The sequence below is a fragment of the Zeugodacus cucurbitae genome, chromosome 6, assembly GCF_028554725.1.
Source record: "Zeugodacus cucurbitae isolate PBARC_wt_2022May chromosome 6, idZeuCucr1.2, whole genome shotgun sequence".
Lineage (NCBI taxonomy): Eukaryota > Metazoa > Arthropoda > Insecta > Diptera > Tephritidae > Zeugodacus > Zeugodacus cucurbitae.
In genome coordinates, this window is record NC_071671.1 from 49,479,893 (window position 1) to 49,501,957 (window position 22,065).

Below are 22,065 nucleotides of genomic sequence, written 5' to 3' on the forward strand. Positions count from 1 at the left end.
AAAATTGGAAGGTGTTGCCACATGTTTGAATTTTTTAAATACAATTAAACTTGATTTGTAAAATAAATTCGTATAAAAAAGAGTATCAATTCAAACATATTCCAGATTAATTACAGTGGAAAATTAAAAAAATTGGAAGGTGTTGCCACATGTTTGAATTTTTTTTAAATACAATTAAACTTGATTTGAAAAATAAGTAAATAAATATGGCAGTGTTAGCATCAAACTAAAAAATCTTAAGGAGATTTCTGTTGAAGGTAGTTTTGGAAAGGGTTGCCACCGATCAAAAAAATTAAAATTTTTGATTATCAAAATTTTCTTTTTGTTTCTAATCAAATTTACTACTTCCTTGCATATTTTTCTATTATTATTTGCCGGGTGTTAGTTCAAATTATGTTCTACTTTTCTAAATACTACAATAAATATAAAAAATTGAGAGAAAAGGCGTTACCCGACTTCCTTTCAAAAGCATCGCTTACATTTCTTCTCACCTGTATGGTTTGGCGCTGATTCGACTGCGATGCCACCGACACAGGTATTACACGGCCCACATTCGTCTTGCTCAGCACCAGACCCGTCGCGGTCAACGAACCCTGCTGACCTTGCCTCATCACATGCTGCACAGTCACCGAACTGGGCAGCGATTTCGTATTCTGTATTTGCACCAATTGCGTCTGTACGCCGCCAGCGCCCTTCGGCTGTTGCACCACGGTCGCACCGGTTGGCGATTGACCCACTGAGGTGGTCACCTGTTGGCCACCCTGGGCGGCTGCGGCAATCTGTGTCATGCGATTGATTTTGCGCGGCATGTTAAGCGGTTGCATGTGCAGCTGACGCATTTGCGCTTGATTTGCCATGGAGGTGGTCACTTTTATCTGACCGCCCGGTTTGAGGTGAGACAGTGCCGCCATGTTCACAGTGGTGCCTTGCTGTTGGCCACCGCCGGTGGAGACAGTGACGCCACCGCCACCTTGTTGCATGATGATGCCGGATGAGGTCTTCACCAACGTCGCTATTTGCTGCGCGGTCACTTGTTGCACTTGTTGTTGTTGCTGTTGCGCTTGCAATTGTTGTTGTGCGCTGCCGCCAGCACCCTGCGTCTGCTGCTGTTGCAACTGCACGGTGGTGCCTTGCGCGGTTGTCGCGGTCGTATTGAATATCTGTCCCTGCTGCAGCACTTGCGCCTTCTGATGTGCGCCGATCACCTGCCGCTTGACCAACACCATGTCGTCACCAACTTGCCGCGCTATGGTCTGCTTGCCGGCGACCTGCTTGATGAACTGCGCACGTCCTTGGTGCGCCACTTGTACTGTGGCCACGGAGGTGGCAACGCCACCACTTGGCGCTGCAACCATATTGGAAGAGGACACTGTGGCGACGGCGACCTTTTGTCCCTGCACCTGCATCGTAGCCTGTCCACCGGCCGTCTGTACGAGACTACCTTGTATAACGGTGCCGGCGGCATTCACGAGCGCCGTTTGACCGCTGGCGGTTTGTACGAGTGTTTGGCCGCCGCCTTGACCCGATGTCGTCTGCAGCACCTTCAACTGTTGACGCTGCCGATACAGTTGTATGTGCGGCGGTGCGTTGCCACCAACGTTGCCCGTAAGCTTGGCGCTCTGTTGCAATGTGCTGACCGGCACCTTTGTCACCTGCTGTGTTGTGCCCGGCATTGAGGTAAGACGCAATTGCGCTGCTTGGAATTGTGCAGCCGCTACGCTGGGACCCAAATTAGACATGGACACAATTGTTGGACTCGGATTGCCGCTGCGCTGTTGCAGCACGACGTCTTGTAGCGCGCCAGTGGTGGCGGCCACAATGCGTTGTGCGCGCAACGCGGATGTGTTCAGCGTTGTGACGGTGCCGCTCGGCTGCAGATTGGCAGAGGTCGTGAGCACTGTGCCGACAGTGGCAAGTTGCGATACGGACACCACTTGCGGCAGCGTTTGTGATGGTATTGTCTGCACGATGCTACCGCCACTCTGCGAGGCGCCGCTGGAGACTATAGTTTGTGGCGAAATCGAGACGATTTGCGCGTTGGACGATTGCACGTGTTGCTGCGCCGACTGTACGCTGGAGCTCAAGGTTTGAACGGGCGTGGTCAACACAACCGAAACGGTCGATGATGAACCGACATTGCCGCCTTGCTGTTGCAGTTGTACGTGTTGTGCGCCTGCCGCGGCCGCTTGCTGCGTCAGCTGTTGCATTTGGCCGGCAGTTAGTAGACCCGATTGTGGCGCCACGATTGCCTTAACGATTTGCGTGTTGCCCATATTCGCACGCAGTATTTGCTGTTGTTGTTGCTGCTGTGATTGTGACGCCGCATTGCCCGACGTTTGCTGTTGATGTGTCACCGGCAAGGAGCCAGCATGTTGTAGCACAATCGCAGTGGCGGTCGGCTGCTGCGTGACACCCTGTACATTGCCGCTGGCTATGTGCTGGATCTGGAGCTGTTGGGTGTGTAGCCCGCTGGCTTGTTGCATAGAAGATGCGCTGCTGACACTCTGTTGTTGCACAACCATTTCTTGTATTTGTACGGCGGTTGTTTGCTGTTGTTGTTGCACTTGTTGCTGCTGTTGTTGCACCGGCACTGATTGCGCAGGCACCGGTGGTGGAGGCGGTGGACACTGACTGCGTTGCTTCTCTCGTATCTTATTCGCTTTCATGGCGGCAATATTTAGCGGCGAAATCGGCTGATCGTAGTTGCTGATGCCGAACTCTTGCAGCACTTCCATGTGCTTGGGATTCATGAGATTGGGTGTGCTAAAGTGACGCTTCGGCGGTGGCGCCTTCTTCAGATACGCCGCCTTTATGCAATCGAAACGCGAACGCATTAACTTCGTAAAGGTGGTGTTGTTGTCATTCGCATACAACAGAGTGGTGCGCAGATAACGCAGTGGTCCCTTGAGATACTCCGACTTTAGCATCGCCTTCATTTTCTTCTGTTTCTTGGGGCTCTCCACAAATTTGCCCTCTTCACGCGGCTGTATAACCATCTCGTAGCGCCAACGGCATTGTTTCGCCGAACGGAAAGTTTTCGCTTGGAAATTGACGATTTCCGACACCAAATCCCAATTGGGCGTGTGTCCCGGTGAGAGCACCATCAGATTGCATGGTAACCCTTGTAGATTCACCAGCACATGCAAAATGACAATATCCTCGAAGATGGTCCACTCGACCATGCCTTCGGGTTCCACCAACTGTTTCTGTGGTGTCTGCGGTTTTAGTCCGGGTATTTGTACGTTCGGCTTGAAGACGCCGCGATAACGTTGATTCTTCAAATCTCGGCGTATGCGCGCTATCGCCGCCGATGGTCGATCGAAGAGTGAACGTGGCGCAACATAGTTGTCTTCGCGTCGCATCTTCAGTGGCCGACGACTGCCATCCATCGTGAAACCGGCATCGCCACGTGAACGTTTGTAGTCCTTCTTAATGTAGACTGGTGGCAATTCGGTTTCCGGTATTGGACCCATCTCGTACATAAATGTCAACGAGTAATCGATGTAGATGTCGTTGTCATCTTGCGGTGGCGTTGGTGGACACCACATCTATATGAAGAGAATTCAATAATAATGAGTTAGGATAGCCTAGATTTCATATTGTCTATTCGATATTGTTTTACGATATTAAATAATTAGAAAAGTTCAAAATAGAAAAAAAAAGAAGTTCAGCACCTGAAAAGCTTGACTTTTTGCTAATATTAAATGACGTGATACTGGAATTTACTAATCATTTACTTTAATAAATTATTTTACAATTACTTCTTTCATGAATCTTAAAAAACAACGGTGATTAGTGCTATAGCCCGGGAAGCTTATTGTCAGACATATTGCGGTATGTCTATGAAGCGTTCAAAGTCTGCACTCAGGTTGATCCAATTCGATAGATGAATGATATTTGAAACTGGAGAAAAGTTCTGGGAAAACATCCCAACTATTAGTTTTGCGTTCTAGTTGAGAATCTGCAATATTGTTTGACCCCATCTGCTCTGAGTAGAGTTATTGATATGAAACAGATCCATGAACCTAATCGAGATTGAACCATTCATTAAGATCTATAAATCCGTCAATTCCCACGATAGCCGGTTCTGCGGTACCTAAATTGAGCCGGACATTATGCGGACAATGCTGTCTTTTCGGCGACGATTTAAGCCTGTTTGGAACGGTAAGTTATTATTAGAGCTCTTGGTATTCGACTAATCGACTAACCGAATTAACCGAATAGGGCATTATTCGAATAATAATATTCGGTTTGCACTATTCGGATAATCGTCAGTCAACGACTATTCGATTAACCGCTCATTTCCGACTATTAGGATAACCGTTCGTTGTCTACTATTCGAATAGTGTAAGTTCATTAAATTTCTATTTTTATTGAAAAATGTGAAACACCGGAAAAATGCGCAAAATTGACATTTTCACAAGTAAAAACAAACAAAAATCAAAGGCTGCTTGGATTTCACACGATTTTCATTTATTCGAATAGTGACAGTATAACTATTCGATTAACCGCAGTAGAACGACTATTCGAATAGTCGTAACATTGCGACTAATCGAATAGTACTAACCGGTTAATATTCGTACGAGCGGTTACAAACCGGTTATTCGAATAATAGATTTTCAGGTTAATCGAATAATTTTAAGAGCCCTAGTTATTATTTATCTTTAAATCCGTGAATTTTGTTCCGGAAATGATCAGTCCATTGGCTACGCAATAATAGATATTACATTATATCAAAATGATGGAGTCTAGTCGAACTGGTAGGTAGTACAATTCCAGAAGTCATATGCCAGGTTTAATAGTGTCGGTTGATTGACCAAGATTGAAGTTTCGTGCCAGTATTTTGATCGTCGGACATCGTAGAATCGGGTTTACGAAAAGTTCAGGGCCTTATGGAAAAAAATTTACCTGACAAATACTGGGATGTAACGTTGACGTTCGATGAATGCCGAACAATACTAATGTTCAAGAAGATCTATCTATTGTGGATATTTTAGTTTTCAAGTTTTGTTCTTGTTCTTGTAGTACAATTACAAAGTTAAAAATAACATTTTGGATGTAAAGAAGTACTTGGAAGTAAACGGAGTTCATGGCCTTTGTAAGTGTTATTTAATATCTATCGGAAATTCGTTGCATCATAAATTTGACCTATAGATCTTCACTCGAATATATTGAGTAATCAAATAGCATATAAACACAAGGAAAAACATTAAAAAATATATATCTATCAAGTGGAATATGTTGTTGAACTAAAAGTATAGTTACTTTACAAGAAAAAAAAAAAAACAACAAAAAAATTACAATAACAATTATATTTTTTTTTATAAAAAATTGTAAAAATATATTTTTTTTTTTAAAATATTTCAATTAAAATAAAAAAAATAAATACTTTTAATAAAAAAATGTTTATTAACAAGAAAATTTAAAAATTATTCAAATGGAAATTAAAACAAAAAAATTAATATTTATTAATATTTTTTTAATATCAATTTTAATATTTATTAATATTTTTTTGTTTTAATTTCCATTTGAATTTTTAAATATTCTTGTTAATAAATTTTTTTTTATTAAAAGTATTTATTTTTTTTTTTTTAATTTTAATTGGAATATTTTTTATAAAAAAATAATTTTTTGCAATTTTTTTATAATTTTTTTATTTTTTTATAAAAAATAATAATAATAACCAGAAAATATATATAAAAATAAACAAATTTACTAATTTAAAATAAAATTTTTACTAATGAAATTCCAACTTACCGGCATTTGTTCCATCGTATTATCCGATATCCAAATCTGTGCAGTTCATTACAAAAGTTGAAGAGAGGGAAAGCAACGCACACGTGACAACAAGACGCCGCCAAAGTGTTTTAGGGATTTTTTTTTTTTCATTTTTTAATTAAAAATTATTGTCCAAGTTTTTTGTTTATTTTGTTGTTGCAGAAAGTATTGTGTCAGTCAATGAGAGCGCGTGGGAGCAGTACGAAAAAAGAATAGAGAAAAAATATAACGATAAATATTATTTTCGCTACAATAAAATCTGTTTTGGTGGTGTTTTAGTTGTTGTCTAAAGCTATTATTTTCATTCGATTTTAACTCTAACAAATAACTTAAAGCAGCGCAGAGAAGAGCTTCTTAGGCTTAATCAAACACAAAAGCGAAACACACACATGCGAGTGTGTGAGTTGTTTTTGCTTTTCAGTTAATTTTAATTTGAGTAATAATTTTATAACAAATTTCATTTGTGCTTTGCAATGTTGTTGCAGACGATTTTTTCGCATATTTCTTGCGTTTTTGGTTTCTTCTTACTCTTCTCCATGTCTTTTTGGTTTTGCGAAAATTTAAGAAAATACTTTTTGTTAAAAAAAAATCTGTGGCCGTTTGGAAATGGCAAATGAAATGATTATTATTCTTTTTAACTCTGCACACACCCACGCGCTTAATAATCAACACAGCTTGTGGCACACCTTTTTAATTTATTTGTTGAATAATTAATTTTAAATTTTAATATCGAAAAATAATATGTTTCAATATTTATATTTTTTACTTTTAATTTTCTTTGAATTTAAATTTTTAATTTATTTTTAATATTATTGAAATTTTGTGTTATTAAAAAATTCAAAGTTTTTTATTAAAAAAAAATATTTTTTTTTATAAATGTTTAACTTTTTTATTGTTTTCTTTAAATGCAAAAAAAAAATATTATTAACTATTTACTGCAATTTTAATTATCAAAAAAATTATTTTTTACAAATTTAATTTTAAAATGTATTTTTAAATAAAAAAATGAATTTTAAAAATTATTTGTGATTTTTTTAATTTAATTGGTTGTTTTATTTCATGAAAAATATTTTTTAAATATTAAATTTTGTTGAAAGAGTTTTTAATTTTTTTTTTTTTTGAAATTTCAAGACATTTTAGTTCACAAAAAAATAATTGTATAACAAAAATTGATTATAATTGATTTTTATATTATGTAAATATTTTTTAACAATTTGTGGTGGTGCAACTGTTTTGGTGCCCAAGCAAAACTAAATTAGGGTGTATGAAGAAGTTATGCTTTTAATAAAAATTATAACAGTATTTTTTATTTTTATTTTCAGGCTTCAGTGCTCAAAACACTCTACAACAAATACTACGGCGTCTGCTTTTGCCATTTACCAAACCCAACTTTTTTAAAATAATTTTCTATTATTTAACACATTTCAATTTTTTTATTATATTAAATTATTTAATTTAATTTTATTTTTAATTAATTTAATTATTTAATTTTTTTTAATTAATTTAATTATTTTATTTTTTTATTAATTTTTTTAATACTTTATTTTTAATATTTTTTTTTATAATTTTCTAAAATTTAATCCCCTAACATTTAATTTCCCCAAGTACAAAATATTGAACGCGTTCGAAAAAAAAATTACAGACACCAAAACAGATATTAAAAAATTTGCAAGCAGAAAATAATATTTATTTGAGTTACATTTTCTCTTTTGCTCTCATAAAACCGTCTATTTTTTTCATATTTTTCTTTTCGTTTCGTATCGTTTGTTGTCGGCGCTTAATGCAATAACTGCGCTGAGGCGGCGAAAGTTGTGGGGGTGCGTACATATATAAAGATTAGATATTAAAAATTATTTCCAAACTTTTTTTGCGCTTATTTAGGGCCAAAGATTTGTTATTTTTTTTCTTATTTCCTTAAACTTTCGACAAAATCGGCATGATGTGGGGGAAGTGTGAGAAAAAACGGCTCGCTATACGAAAAAATCGACGACGACAAGCGACAAACATGGCGGAAGCTAAATAAAATTTGCAATAAAACCACAACAATTTCTTGATATTTGATTATTAATTTTTGTTTTTTTTTTCTTTGTTTTTTCTTTAAAAGCATATAAATTAATTTGTTTTTGTTTATTATTAATTTTCTGTTTGTTTTGTTTTGTTTTCTTTGTTTTTGTTCTTCATCTTTTCTCTTTCGCTCTTTTAGTTGCTAAATGTTTATTACTACTACACTAACATATATATATATTATATATAAATATAAATACATACATACATATTTAGTATATATTATGTATTTTCAGTTTTTTTTTTTGTTTTACACACTCATTCGAATTGCGCCCAATATAACAACAACAATCAATGTGTGTTTGTTGTAAGGAAACTGCATATTTTTTCATTTACTTCTTATTCATCAACTTCATCATGTTCTCTCTTGTATCTTCTAACCAACTTGAATTTCAATATTAATTTCATTTTTGTTTTTGTTGTTGTGGGGGTTTATGGAAAATATTTCCTTAATAAACATCATATACTCGAAGCTACAGGTTTTTTAGTTAACTAGCTTAGGATTAAAGCTTACGATTTAGAATTGAAATAAAATGCTAACAAAAGTTTAGTTATGAAGTCCTAACGGATCAAATCGGATAATGTGTGTGTATGTATATTTATGTAGATGTGATATGCAAAGGAACGTTTTTTTTTTTTTTTTTTTGGGATAGTGAGCTGAAGAACTAATAATTGTAGTCGAAAAATTTAAAAATATGACTTAATTTAAATGAAATTAATTGCTTGTTAATTTAGAATTCGTTCATTAAATCAATTAATATTTTTTTGCCAACAAATTTGCAAACTAATGTAAGACAATATAAGAAAAAATTACAAATCAATTCATATATAGCAAGAAAAATCAAAACAAATTGAATGAGCCATTAAAAAATAGCATTTAAACAATTTCGAATTTTTCAAAATTGAAAAAAGTTGAGAAATTGTATCACCAATAATTAAGAATACAACGAAAAATGAAAACAAAATGGAAAAGTAATTAAAAATTTACATTTAAGGAACTTCGAAAATTTTCGAAATTCTAAAAATTTAGACATTTTATTACTAATGCAATAAAAATGAAAACTAAGTAGAAGAAAAACTAAAATATGGAATTTATAACAATTTCGAAAATTTCGAAATTGAAAAAAATTCAAAATAATGGAGGAAAAATATATTACATTTAACAAAAAACAAAAAAAAAATTAATTATTAAAAAACAATCAAAAATATTAAATTAAACCAAAAGAAAATTGAAATAAGTAAATTTAAAAACATAACCTTAAAAATTTGTTGGCAAGTGTATTTGATACATGAAAAATAATATCAGTGTTGGTCTGAAGTAACTCAATTTTGAAACAAAATGTATGTTAGTTGGAAAATGACGTGAGAAAAACGTAATGATGGAAAGAGTTGTATAGACACGAGGAGGATATGCTTGTATACTAAAACTTGAACTTTTCATGAAGTCGCAATTGATACAATTAAACGTATGGTTCTTTTTGTTTACTAATAAATGTAGGTTATGAAATAATGTAGTTTACGCTTAATACATAAATTATATTAATAATAATCATTATTCTTTTAGTTGGAACTATGGAACGCACAGCGGTCGTTATTGTTAAGGATTTCAATAGCAAACTAGTCTTATTATTATAATTTATTTGCTTGTTGGCGAGTACAGTATATCTTTACTATGAAACGAAAACTAATTTGGATAAAAGAAAAGGTAAAGGATATTTCGAAATATTTTAAGGTAATTTTCCAACACAATTACAAATTCGGTAAGACAATTTAAAGAAAAAGAAAAAACACAATTTTTTAAAGTGTCGAAACTTTTATACGAAGAAAAACCTTAACTTCGAAAATATTTGAACTTTTGAAAAAATTATTATATATATGAAGCAAATTTGGACAATTTAAATAATAATTATTTCGAAACTTTGATGCGAAGAAAAAAAATAACTTCGAAAAATTCGAAATTGAAAAAAAATTTTATATTTAACAAATTTGGGCAGCAATTTAAAATAATAGTTTTATTGAAACATTAATTCGAAGGAAAATTTAATTTCGAAAAAAATTCGAACTTCCGAAAAAACATTTTATAAAACAAATATGGACAATTTAAAAAAAAATTAAATTTATAGTTGTGGCAAAACTTTTTTACGAAAAAAATTTTAACTTCGAAAAATTAGAACTTGCAACAAAATTGCTATGAAGTAAATTTGGACAACAATTTAAGTTGTGTTGGAACATTAATTCGAAGAAGAAAATTCAACTTCGAAAAAATTCGAACTTCGAAAAATTTTTTGTGAAGAAAATTGTAACCAAATTTTGTAGTACTAGGTTTTGATGAAACTTTCAACATTCCTTTTTTGCCAATTGTTTCAAAAACCTGTTTGCATTGTGTTTTTACCGAATTAGTTGTTGTAGACAACGGTTCAATAGCAAGTAAATGGATTTTTACGGCTTTTTTATGTCAGCTATTAGCTGCTTACTAACAACAACAACTAAAATAATTTAAATAAAATCATTTTTTTACAATTTCTTGAATATAAAAAAAACTCATTTAACGATTTATATTCCTTCGCATTTTAGCCAAACTAGTGTGTAAATAACTGTTATACATAAATATTCATAACTCAATAATACAAAATTTTACAATTTTGAATTTTTTAAAATAGAAAATAGAAAAAAATCAATTGTCTGTCACAAATCTCATAGTAAAAGCGCTGCACTTTTCAATTCCCTCAATTTCCTCCACACTAGCAACTGCTATCCTATTCTCCCAATTCTATTTTGATATCGCTAAATGTAATTTATTTCTCTTCTTATTTGTTAATGAAAGAGAGTGTCCCCTAACTACTTAGCAGTTAAACATACATATTTACAGGGTTTTAGTCGATTTCATACTCTTATTCTAAATATAAGTTCCTTTTCTATACATTTAATTGCATTGAAATGTACCTAGTTGTTGTTTTTGTTTTTATTGTGATACACGCAACTGTACTTTTGTGTCTGTCCCTTCTATTTTCCCTTCTTTCAAACGAAACCCACGAAGCGCGTCTGCCAAGGGTAGCTAGCGCTGCAACAGGTGGACGCGCAGTACTTTCAGCGCCTACGCGCACTTGACTCAACCCTCTAACTATATTTCATTAGAGCGCGTGCGCGCGCGCTTATAAGAAAGTGTTGAGCGTCGGCACCGCGCTGCGCATGCGCTTTAGCAGCAAGCATACTAGATGATGTACGGTTTATCATCCGACTAAAAAGAACACAACAAAACGCACAACAATGCACAACAGCGCCCAGATACAGTGCGCTTATATTTTAATACTGTCTCAGTAAATCGTGTGTTTGTAGTTAAGATAAGTTAAGCGCGTCTGCAATGACACGCAGTCAGCAGCTTCAACATGACATACGCGCGTGTCACTTGTTAGTTACTGTGTTTTAACCAAATCGCCTCGCATTGCGCTCGTGTTGCATCACGTCGGTCCATTACTACTGCGATTGCCCGACAATTTCGCTGAAGCGGAATCAAGTGCGCTATTGTCAGCTAACGGATCTAGTAAATCGCTGGCGTTCGCTGTGTCATTTTCGTCCATATCGGACGCGGCTTCCTGTTCGTCAGCACGTGTCGCTGCGCCCTTCGGCGTTTTCAGTAGCCAACGGTGCAGCGTTGTTGTGCCGCTGCGTATATTGGCGGCGGCAACACGCGTTTTCGGCATGCGCCTACGTTGCGCAAGCGCCGCGTTCGGCGTTCTTACTGACTTACCAGTAAAGTGTTCGTGTGCTTTTCTGTTCGGCGTACTAACACTTGTTGCTGTTGCTGTGGCGTGCGCTAATTTCGTTTTATGATTGCTGGTGGCATTTTCAGCATCACTGTCCATCAAATGCTCTTCGTCCGCGGATGCTGTCGACGCCAACATATCTTCCGCCTCCTCCATTTGCTCTTTATTGCCACTGGTGTGCTCGGACGCGTTGTCGACTTTCGACGTACTCAAACGACTGCGTTGTTTTTTGGTCACTCGCGACACTGGCGGCAGCACCGGACTCACATCTAATGTCCACAGATTGATTTTAACTGCGCCGCGTGAACGTGTACGCGGACTGTTCACATCGACGTGATTCTGGTGCATGGCGATTGCCGCGGGTGTCGCCACTGACCCTGCCTTTGAGGCGCTCGACAAATTACCCATCGCTGCCGCGCCGCGTTTAGTCCCGGACGCGGTGGTGTGATGCAAGCGCGCGAGTGGCGTTTCGTTTTCTTCCGAGTCCGTTTCGTCCGACACATTGTAATACGTCGAGTTGGTCGTCGTCGTGTCGTGTATTTGAGTGTGCGCATTCCACACATCCAAACTATTGGAATTTGTTGGCGCATCCGAATCGTTACGGCGTCGTCTTTGCCGCTCATTCGTGTAAGTATGCGTCGCGTGTGCGTTGGCTTTCTCAGTTTCACTTTCGCTGCCATTGTCTATGGCGCGTTCACCATGCTCGATCTCATACAACTCGTCGTCCATGTCTTCGACGTGATCAAGCACAGTTACATAGCTGGCCGCGTCGTTTTGACTGTCGTCCTCAGCAGCGCCGTCACTATTATTCTCCTCCTCATCCTCTTCGGCAACTTGCGTCGGCGGCGGTGATATATTGCTGGTGCGTGAGTTGTACTTGCGGCGCGGTGTGTAGTATTTAACTGGTGAATTTTTACGCAGCGACGCTTTCGTTCTTTTGGTTTTACTAACAATCTGCTCTTCCTCTTCCTGTTCTTCGGCTTCACTTTGTGCTTCTTCATCATCGCTGCCCGCGCTGTTGTATTGATTTTCCTCATCTTCCGTATTATCATCCGCGCTCACCGCTGTATCGGCCGTCTCATCGGCCTCCTCTTCTTCTTCTTCAGCAGTTTCTTCATTCTCACTGTCACTTGCCGTTTGCTCGACCTCATCTTCCTCGTCCTCTTCATCATCGTTTGCGGTCGCTACCGCCTCTTCATTATCCTCATCCACCTCTTCTTCTTCGTCCTCCACTTCTTCGTCATCTTCACTCGCTTCAGCGTCCTCATCATCATCTTCAGCCACATCATTCTCTTCATCCGCGCTCTGCTTGTGGCTGTATGTGCGCAAACGCGCCTTGCTATCAGTCTTCTGCGGACTACTGCGCAATTGCCGCCGCTTGCCCGCGCTACTAACCAGAACCCGCTTCTCATCTGTTGGCTTCCGCTTTGCGGGCTGCAATTTCGCTCCATCGCTTATTTTGCGCTTTCGCATATTCGCCGCCGTCGACATTTTAAGTTGTTTCCGCTGCTGCAGCAGCCGTCGGCGATTCAGTAAACTTTGATTTTTCACACCGGTCGCATTTCGCTTCGTCCTCACAACGCCGCGCTTATTACTCTTCCCGTTATTTGTAGTCTCGTCATTGTCATCGTTTTCGTCCGCCTCGTCTTCGTCTTCATCATCGCCAACGTCGTCTGTATCCGCATTAACTGCGACAGCTGCTGCTGCTGCCATTGAGGTGCGCGTTGTCTTTCTAGTGGATTTTATTGTGGTCGTCGTCTCCTCCTCAGCCTCATCTGACGCTGTGGGTGATGACGCACGCTTCGTTGCTGCTGTCGTTGCTCGCGCACTACCCTTAGCCACTCTTTCATATTCAACACTATTACCTCTACTTCTACTACCCGCACCACCCGTATGACTAATAATATTGTTATTTCTAACGCTGCCGACAGCGCGGCCGCGTAAACTCTGATTACCCGCCCCACGACGACCCTTCACCGGCGTACGCTTATCTACTAAAACACTATCCTTACGCGTCTCAATGGCGCGTTTCACACCCTCACAACCACTACTACTGTTCCCCCTACCTAACCGAGTGACTTTACCCCCACGTCCTAATCTTTGCTGTTGCTGTTGTTGTTGCTGCTGTTGCTTAAGTACTCTTCTACTATTTGTCTTAATCATAGTTTTTGTTCTAATTGTAGTTCCTTGATTTTTATTATTAACCTGATTGCTTGCATCCTTGCGATTGTAGGTGAGCATTTCCTCGGCTTCAGCCTCCTTCTTCAGCATCTCCTCCTCCTTTTGTAATGCCGCCAAACGATTTGCTTCCCATTCGCGCTTTTGCGCCTCGATTTCCTCCTCCGCGGCGCGCAATTGTTCGGCCGTCCAGGCGGCGCCGGTTTCCTCGACGAAGCGCATGGCGTAGCGTTCGATTGGCGAGAGCTGTGAGTGGCATAAGAGAGAGAGAGAGGGAGAGAGAGAGGATTAGTACATGGATTAGCAAGAGTAGAAAGTACTTAAGAAGAATTAAGTAGCTCTGAGCTGTATGCGCAAATGTTCGACGTTGAGTGATATAATCAGGCGTTTATATTCGCTTTGACTATGTCTGAACGTCATGGTTTTATATGGGCACCAAACAACCGCGTTCAAGCAAAACTTTTATTCGCATTGAACAATTGGAAGTCTAATGCCGTCTACGTAAATACGATATATATATATATGAATGCTTAATAATGCGCGACTATAATTTTCATAGCTGATCCGAATCGATTATTATAATACTTATTTTCAAAGAAGGATCGCTAAGAGAGTTATCTCTATCAGACCCTGGAAGTTAAACAATTAGTCGAACTTCCGGCTCCGGAGTCAATATTTCAAGGACTAATTGAAGGCCATCTTATATTATTCCACAAATTTTGACCAAGTAGAGAGCAAAGAGCGGACCTGAAGTACCGAACATGGATTCCCGAGACAACCGTGTTCACGTGATCGGGGTCGCCCAGATTTAAGTCATATGAGGAGCCATGGACTTTCACAGAGAGGATAGATGTACTTCCATTGAAATAGTCCGAAAATTGGTGAGTTGAGCGACTTCTTTCGAAAACAAGTAAAACAATTTCGAACTCTTCGGTAGAATTAATCATGCAAACGAGAGATTTTCACCTCGAATATTTCCATCCCGATTAGATCCGAAATGGAATTAGATTTCTTTCGAGAAATCTTTCTTGAAGAGTGTTTGCTCTAGGTCCAAGACCTTCGGATCTACCGAAATCGACCTTTTTTTTTTTTGAACAAGGCCAAATTATATGGAAATGATTTCTGTCATTACAATAACAACGGCAATTTCAAGAAATGAACATTTTCGACGGGGTTGGACCATAAGAAACGAGGTCTTGTATTAAGGGCTTTTAGACTGAGGTTCAGAATAGTTTCAGGTTACTTAGGACTGGTTGCTTTTATTGTTGTAGTGACAGAAGATATATTGCCAAGATAATACATCTCGGCCGAACATACATAAAACCGGGACCGATTCGATTAAATATATCTGACTGACTGGAGAACGAATTTTTAAGTTTAAGACAAGTAAGTTTGGGTTTTGGAAGTATTTATTATTATTATAACGATTACACATCGCTGGTTGAACCAGAAATCATCAGTTCAGTTTTCGTCGAGGACATAGAACGGTAGGCCCAGGAAACGAATGGTCGGACCATAGGAAGATGGGTGTTAGATGATCTATCAGTTTAGTCTGGGCAATTCCCCCAACAGCCGGTTCCCCAATTACCGGAATTGCCATGGATTTTATCCTGCCAAGAGCTTTTATTTCGACGATCTAACTCTATTTGAATCGGTATATTTTAAGTTTAAGACTTTGAAAGTCTTCAGCGGTTGTTTTTCAAAGGTTATGTTATACTACAATTCAGTGGTGTATAAATTTTCTACAGTCAAAAAACTAAGTTCAATTTTGGCGAACTACATATATACACTATATAACAAATTTAGAAAACACAAATCTCAAAACAAAAGTTACTTTGTTTAACTTAAAACTCACCTGTTTCACTAGATTTTGCATTTCCAAATCGGCTTTACTCATCTCTGTCGTCGCGGCGCCTTCGGCCATGGTCGCCTCGTCGATGGGTATGGTTTCATCGAACTCTGCCAAATCGGCAGCTGCTTCCGCTTTAGCCGTCTTGGTGGCCTGTACATCTTGCTCATCCTCAGCAGCGGCCAGAGCGCTCTCAAAAGCACGCAATGACTGCTTCTCCGTTTCAATTTCGCTGCCCAGCTCACTAACAATCGCCGCAGCAGTGCTGGTGGAGGTTGACGGTTTGTTGTCTTTCGCAGTTGTAGCGTCGCTAGCACTACCATTGCTGCCATCTTGTTCGGCTTGCTCCAAATTAAAGAGATCTTTGATGGTAGAGCTCTTGAAATAGGTTGTTGTGAAGTTACCACCTTCGATGGCCATATCGCTGAGCATACGCTTTTGATTGGCCTTCTTCAGTATGTTCACCTCGATGGTTTTCTCCGACACCAAACGATAGATGTGCACATCGCGCGTCTGCCCGATGCGATGACAGCGATCTTGCGCTTGCGCATCCATGGTGGGATTCCAATCGGAATCGTAAAATATCACAGTATCCGCGCCAGTTAAATTGATGCCCACACCACCGGAACGTGTCGACAGGATGAAGCAGAAGATGCGCTTGTCCCCATTGAAACGCTCCATATGCAATTGACGCTGTTCGACGCGTGTCGAACCGTCCAGCCGCAAATAGATGTGACCATGATAGTTGAGGAACGCCTCCAAGACGTCCAACATTTTCGTCATTTGCGTGAAGATGAGCACACGATGTTGCTCCGACTTCAGTTGACGCAAGAGCCGATCGAGTGTTTGCAATTTACCGCAATCGTATTGTATAAGACGCGGATCGGGGAATTGCGTCGTCATCGCCGAGATGACTGGATGTAGTAGCGCCAGCTTCGGAGAGACATATTGCGTGACGCCGCTTTCAATGGCGCGCTCGCGTTGCAAACGGCCTGATGTCAGGTGCTGCACAAAGAAACGTATGCGCGGCGCACATGCCGACGGCACGTAAATCACGAAATTGCCAAACGTTTGACGCAACTCTTCAACGCGCCGCTCATACGATTTGAGTATCTTGCTGAGCGTCCAACTGTCGCGGCGCGTCATCGCTGTGCTGCAATTTGTGTAGCTGCGTGTTTGCCACGTGGAGTATTCCAACGTCTGACTGGGCCGTACACATTTCGTCAGCGCATCGCGACAATCCTCCCCGTATATGGGCACGCCGTCTATGCGGCGTCGATTCACGTTGGACAGCAACTTGAGACGCGCCATGCGCTGCTCCTTACGCTTCTCCAGTATCTCTTGCATATTGTAAATCGGATCACCTTCGGATGTTTCCGTCGCAGTCGTCTCTTGCTCATCGACGTCCATTGCCGTGACATCGTTCGTCGCCCTCTTCACTTGTTGCGCAATAGTATTCAACAGCTTCTCCGTTTTCGTTTTAATACCTACATTGGCACGCGCGCCACTCAACGCGTTTGTCTGTCCGCCGCCACTTTTACAAACCAGCGTCAAGCGATTGCCCGCCGCATTACCACTGCCACTTATTGTGTCGCTCAGTGCACTGCTGCCGGCAGAGGATGTCACAATGAAATACTCTTTCCCATTGCCATGTTGCACCAGTTTAGCGATTTTAGCTGCAGGCGGCGCCAGACTACCGCCCGTTTGCTGTGCGACTTGCACGCGTGTCAGCGATATACCGCTGGCGGTGCGTATATTGCCCATACTGCCGCCAGCTGTGCTATTGGTCACCGCCAGCGCCGCCGCGGTGGTCGACGTTGAGGGCGCCATGGCGAGCGTGGACATTTTGGACGTATTCATCGGATTGATGTTATTCAAACGCTTCACCAGTCGTATATTCGCGTTGTTCGTCTCGCGCAACGGCACCATTTTGTTGCCTTCGGTGCGCATAGCAGGACTGGCGCCGACGCGCACTGTCGCCGCGCTGTGATGGCTCAAATTCTGTTGTACTTGTTGATCGCGTACGCGTATGTAGAATTTGAATTTGCCGCGCGGACAGGGTGGTGGCGGTGCTGGCGCGTTGTCAATTTCCTCGATTAGCTTGCGCGGCGCTTCGAGCACGCGTGACTTGTGCGATACGTAAGCGGTGAGTGTGAGCTCCAAATCGATTAGCACTAGGTTGAGCGCATGCAAATCGACGTGCTGAAAGGGGAAAGAGTAACGGAATATTGCATTAAAATGTAATTTATGCGGCAAATGAGTGATTTGCATGTGTTAACAGGTCACGCGTTGCATTCTAGGTTATCTATAAATAACTCTTTGACTTTTTTGATATTTGCTCTGAACTATGCGCTTTCGTTCTATCACAATATTTTATAATTTTTCGCATCGAATCAGCTATGGATCCACATATATTTAAAATTATTTATTGGGGGTGGATTGCCAGCGACATCGTCCAATTTTAACCGGGGTGTGGAAAGTACATAAGTATAGATTTCTGGCAAACTATTTACCGTTACAAGTATGCAAAAAAATGTATATATGGAAGATATAATCAATTTTAATGGACGATATAAAAATCGATATTTCTTCTGGTTATCGATAACATTAATCGATACTTTTTGGTTTTCTTTAACACGTTAAAATTGAATTGGAATTGAATTTTATAGATTACAATAAATAAACTTAATTCTCAAAATATCGATAAATTTTTATCGGAAAAAAACTTTAATCCAAGAAACACGATTAGTTTTGATTAAAATGTATTCTATCTTTAGAAAATATTATTTAGAAAATAATAATTTTTCATCAATATATTTATTTTTTATTATCGATATATTTTTATGAAGGAATCAAGATTGAATAGACATTATTTCCTTAAAATCATTTTCAATCAACATTTGGTGGTCTTTCATTCGAAGTTAAAAAAAGCGATTTATTATTATCGATAAAAATTGATTGTGTCTATAGATAAACTATTATCGATATTTGCTGATTTTTATTTATTCGCTAAAAACGATGGTGGAATAAAATTTTATGGATTATAAAAATATCGATAAATTGTAATCAGAAATATTTTAAACTGGAATTCGGAATGGTACAATTTGTATGTAAATTTTTCTCAGAATAATTGGTATAACTACAACACCCACCCATTCAATGCCCAGACAGTCGAATATTACTTTAATATTATTTTAATTGTGATTGTGATCGCTTTCGCAGTCTAAGAGAGATTTTTGGTCTGTACCACGATCTCATCCAACTTTAAGTTGTGAAAATTAGTTTAGGCGAGTAAATTATTATTTTATTAAATAAAAAAGAATTTCATAACCTAAAAATACTCCAAAGATGTGACTTATAAGTTTTAAAATGTGTGCAGCAAATTTCATTATAAAAAAATTTTAAATCGGATTTATCAGAATATTTCGGAAATTAGTTCTATACTCATTAAACAAAATATTTATTTATTTCCCCTCATAGAATGCCACGCTCTTATTACCAAAATGAATCAGACAAATGCCTCGCAAATGCGAACATCCTATTTATTCCGAACCGCTCAATAATAGATTGGCTCAGAATGTCAGTGACAATTTAACATCAGTTTAAATTTGGTAATATTTAATATTTTTTTAGATACATTTTATATAAATTTTCAGCTAAGACTTTGACATACCGTAAATGGATCGTACTCCAGCAGATCGTAAACAATACGCGGCGCCTCATAGGTAATGCCCTCCATTTGAAATGGCGATATGGTGGGACGCACTTCAAACATATTCGGATGATTACAGACTTTACGCAACTGCATGAGCACATTGATGACGCTCAAAAGATTGCCCGTCTGCAGCGTCTCCTTGGTTCTAAAGAAAGGTAGTTGAAAAAAAGATAATAATTAATATAAATGAAAATTAATAAAAGTATGAAATTTAATAAAAAATCTTGGCTACAAACTCACTTTGCGCGGCTCATAAAGTCATCATACAAGTAGCGCTGACGATTGGACAAACGACACATTACAACATGTTCGTATTTCTTCGGCATTTGCTTCTCGACTTCCTTTTTGAGACGACGCAGTAGGAAGGGGCGTATGACCTGAGGGGAAAAAAGGAAAAAATTATGGATGTTAGCAAATTTAAAAGAAGCTCGTTGAAAGATTATAAGACAAACCTTGTGCAGCCGACTTATGAGCGTCTCATTGTACTCCATATTGCCTTCGATCATGCCGGTCATGGGATTTGAGAACCATTCTTTGAATTCGCGATGCGATGAAAACACATAGGGCATGAGGAAATGCATCAACGACCAGAGTTCCATCAAATCGTTTTGTAGTGGCGTGCCGGTGAGCAGTAAGCGTCTGAAGAAATAGAAAATTGATGTTTTAATAAAAATAAATAAAATACAAAAAAAAAAACAACAATAAATAAAAAAATAAAATGGAAAATAAAAATTAATTAAAAAAAAAATATTAATAAAAAAATTAAAATAGTAAAAAAATAAATACAAATAAAATAAAAATAAAATTTAAATAATAAAATATTTATTTTTGTCCCCAAAGCACTTGACAAGCCAGCGTAGTGTAGTTAGCGCAGTCTCTCAGAGAAAGCAATGCTTTGAGGAAATTATTTAATTTCAGCACCCAAGCGTAGTTCTTATTCTAGTTTAGCAATCGAATAATCACTGATTATGGTGCTATACAACTACCAAAAAGGCAAACAAAAGTCTCCAAACACTCACCTTTCTGTGGAGAAGTTCAGCAGCAGTTGCCAACGTTGTGACTTGAAATTCTTTATATTCTGCGCCTCGTCCAATATCAGATATTTCCACTTTTTACGCCGGAAACTCTGCTGATCCTGCACGACCAACTTGTAGGACGTTATGCAGACATGAAACGCATTCGGTTTCGTCCAGCCGACGCGTTTGAGCTTACGCTCCTTCTGCGTGCCATAGTAGGTGAGTATTTTGAATGCCGGACACCATTTTTTGAATTCCATCTCCCAATTGAGCATCACCGACGACGGCACCACAATCAAATGCGGGCCCCAATTTCCCTTGACGCAGGCCAAATGCGCCAGCAGCGCAATGGTTTGTATGGTCTTACCCAAACCCATCTCATCGGCCAGAATGCCGTTCAGTTTGCGCTCATTCATTGTGACCAGCCAATCCAAGCCGATGTGCTGGTACTCGCGCAGGGAATGCTTCAGCAGGAACGGCACTGGCGTTACCACATTTGTAGATGATAGCGTATTGCCTTTGGGCTGTATGCTTTCGGCCAAAGCAGCAGCATCTTTGATCATGTCATCCTTGCTGTTGCCCTCGGTCTAAACGAAATATAAAAATAATATTATTTAGTAAGCCGTTGCATATAAGTAAGAGTTTGAAAATTATTTTAATAACTAAAACCTGTCATAACCTAAAAATCTTCTAAGAATTTTTCAAATGCTATGTTTTGTAAGTCTAAAAATGTATTGGGCAAATTTCATTAGGAAAACATATTTAAGTAGATTTCTATTTTTAATAAAAAAAAAATCTAAAACTTCGAATTATTTATTTCCCCCTTAGAATGCAACGCATTGTATTTATTACCAAAATTAATCAGACAAATGCCTCGCAAATGCGAACATCCTATTTATTCCGAACCGCTCAATAATAGATTGGCTCAGAATGTCAGTGACAATTTATCATCAGTTTAAATTTGGTATTTTTTTATATTTTCCACACACATATAAGTAAGGGCGCACAGCCAACTTACATCCTCCAGCAGACTTTTCAAGCCATCTTCCTGCTCGTTCTCTTCGCTTTCGTCATTCGATGTGTGCGCCTCCGCCTCGTCGTTGCTGTCTTCACCGCCGGACTCGCTCTCCGTTTCAACCACAGTGCCATCGCTGCTCGCATCGTCGGCCACTTCGTCATCGTCCGAATCGATTTCGATTTTGGCGCGTTTTTTCGGCGTCGGCGCCGCAATCTTCTTACCACGCGCCGTCGTCGTCGTCGTCGTCGTCGCCGTTGTTGTTGGTTCATCGATTTTGCCCGACTTGTACTTGGCCAACAGTTGTTCGACCGTCAGGTCGTTATCGGCTTCCAAATCATCGATTTCCTTCTGATGATCGACATCCATTTCTTCCTCTTCTTGTTTGCTTATGGTATTCTCATCGTCATCACTCTCTTCATTCGCCTCGAATTCGGCGTCATCGGCATCGTCTTCTTGACTGCTCGTGGCCATTTTGGAATCTTCGTCATCCTCCTCAAGCAAGATTTTATCACGATTCTCCAAATAGCCTTTCGGCAAATCTTTGAGAAAATCATCTAGATCCATTTGAGATTCTTTTTCCAATGCGGCAACCTCTTCTTTAACATCGGCCGCCTCCTCTTCCGCTTTGGCTATGGTTTCCTCGTCATCCTCGGAACCGGATTCTGGACGGAAGTCATCTGTTT

The 22,065-nt window shown here is 39.1% G+C and overlaps 1 protein-coding gene and 2 non-coding genes across 6 annotated transcripts in view; all 3 read right to left on the reverse strand.

Annotated features, from left to right (window-relative positions):
• The window catches only part of LOC105218677 (helicase domino), a 40,824-nt gene that overhangs the window by 1,249 nt on the left and 17,510 nt on the right, over nt 1-22,065 (reverse strand). For 2 of the 4 annotated variants that reach the window (XM_054234812.1, XM_054234811.1), the window contains exons 6-14: nt 21,383-22,059; nt 20,368-20,951; nt 19,801-19,987; nt 19,589-19,725; nt 19,307-19,493; nt 15,640-17,835; nt 13,812-14,030; nt 5,758-5,793; nt 480-3,548 (exon numbers count right to left, since the gene is read on the reverse strand). In XM_054234812.1, the coding sequence (XP_054090787.1) occupies nt 480-3,548; nt 5,758-5,793; nt 13,812-14,030; nt 15,640-17,835; nt 19,307-19,493; nt 19,589-19,725; nt 19,801-19,987; nt 20,368-20,951; nt 21,383-22,059 (7,292 nt within the window). The remainder of the gene's footprint in view (nt 1-479; nt 3,549-5,757; nt 5,794-13,811; nt 14,031-15,639; nt 17,836-19,306; nt 19,494-19,588; nt 19,726-19,800; nt 19,988-20,367; nt 20,952-21,382; nt 22,060-22,065) is intronic. The other 2 variants (XM_054234813.1, XM_054234814.1) reach the window with 1 other exon arrangement.
• On the reverse strand, nt 19,135-19,240 carry LOC114804773 (small nucleolar RNA Me28S-Am2589). The gene has a single exon (XR_003752890.1). It is a non-coding gene; the product is annotated as a small nucleolar RNA Me28S-Am2589 (small nucleolar RNA).
• On the reverse strand, nt 21,219-21,324 carry LOC114804772 (small nucleolar RNA Me28S-Am2589). The gene has a single exon (XR_003752889.1). It is a non-coding gene; the product is annotated as a small nucleolar RNA Me28S-Am2589 (small nucleolar RNA).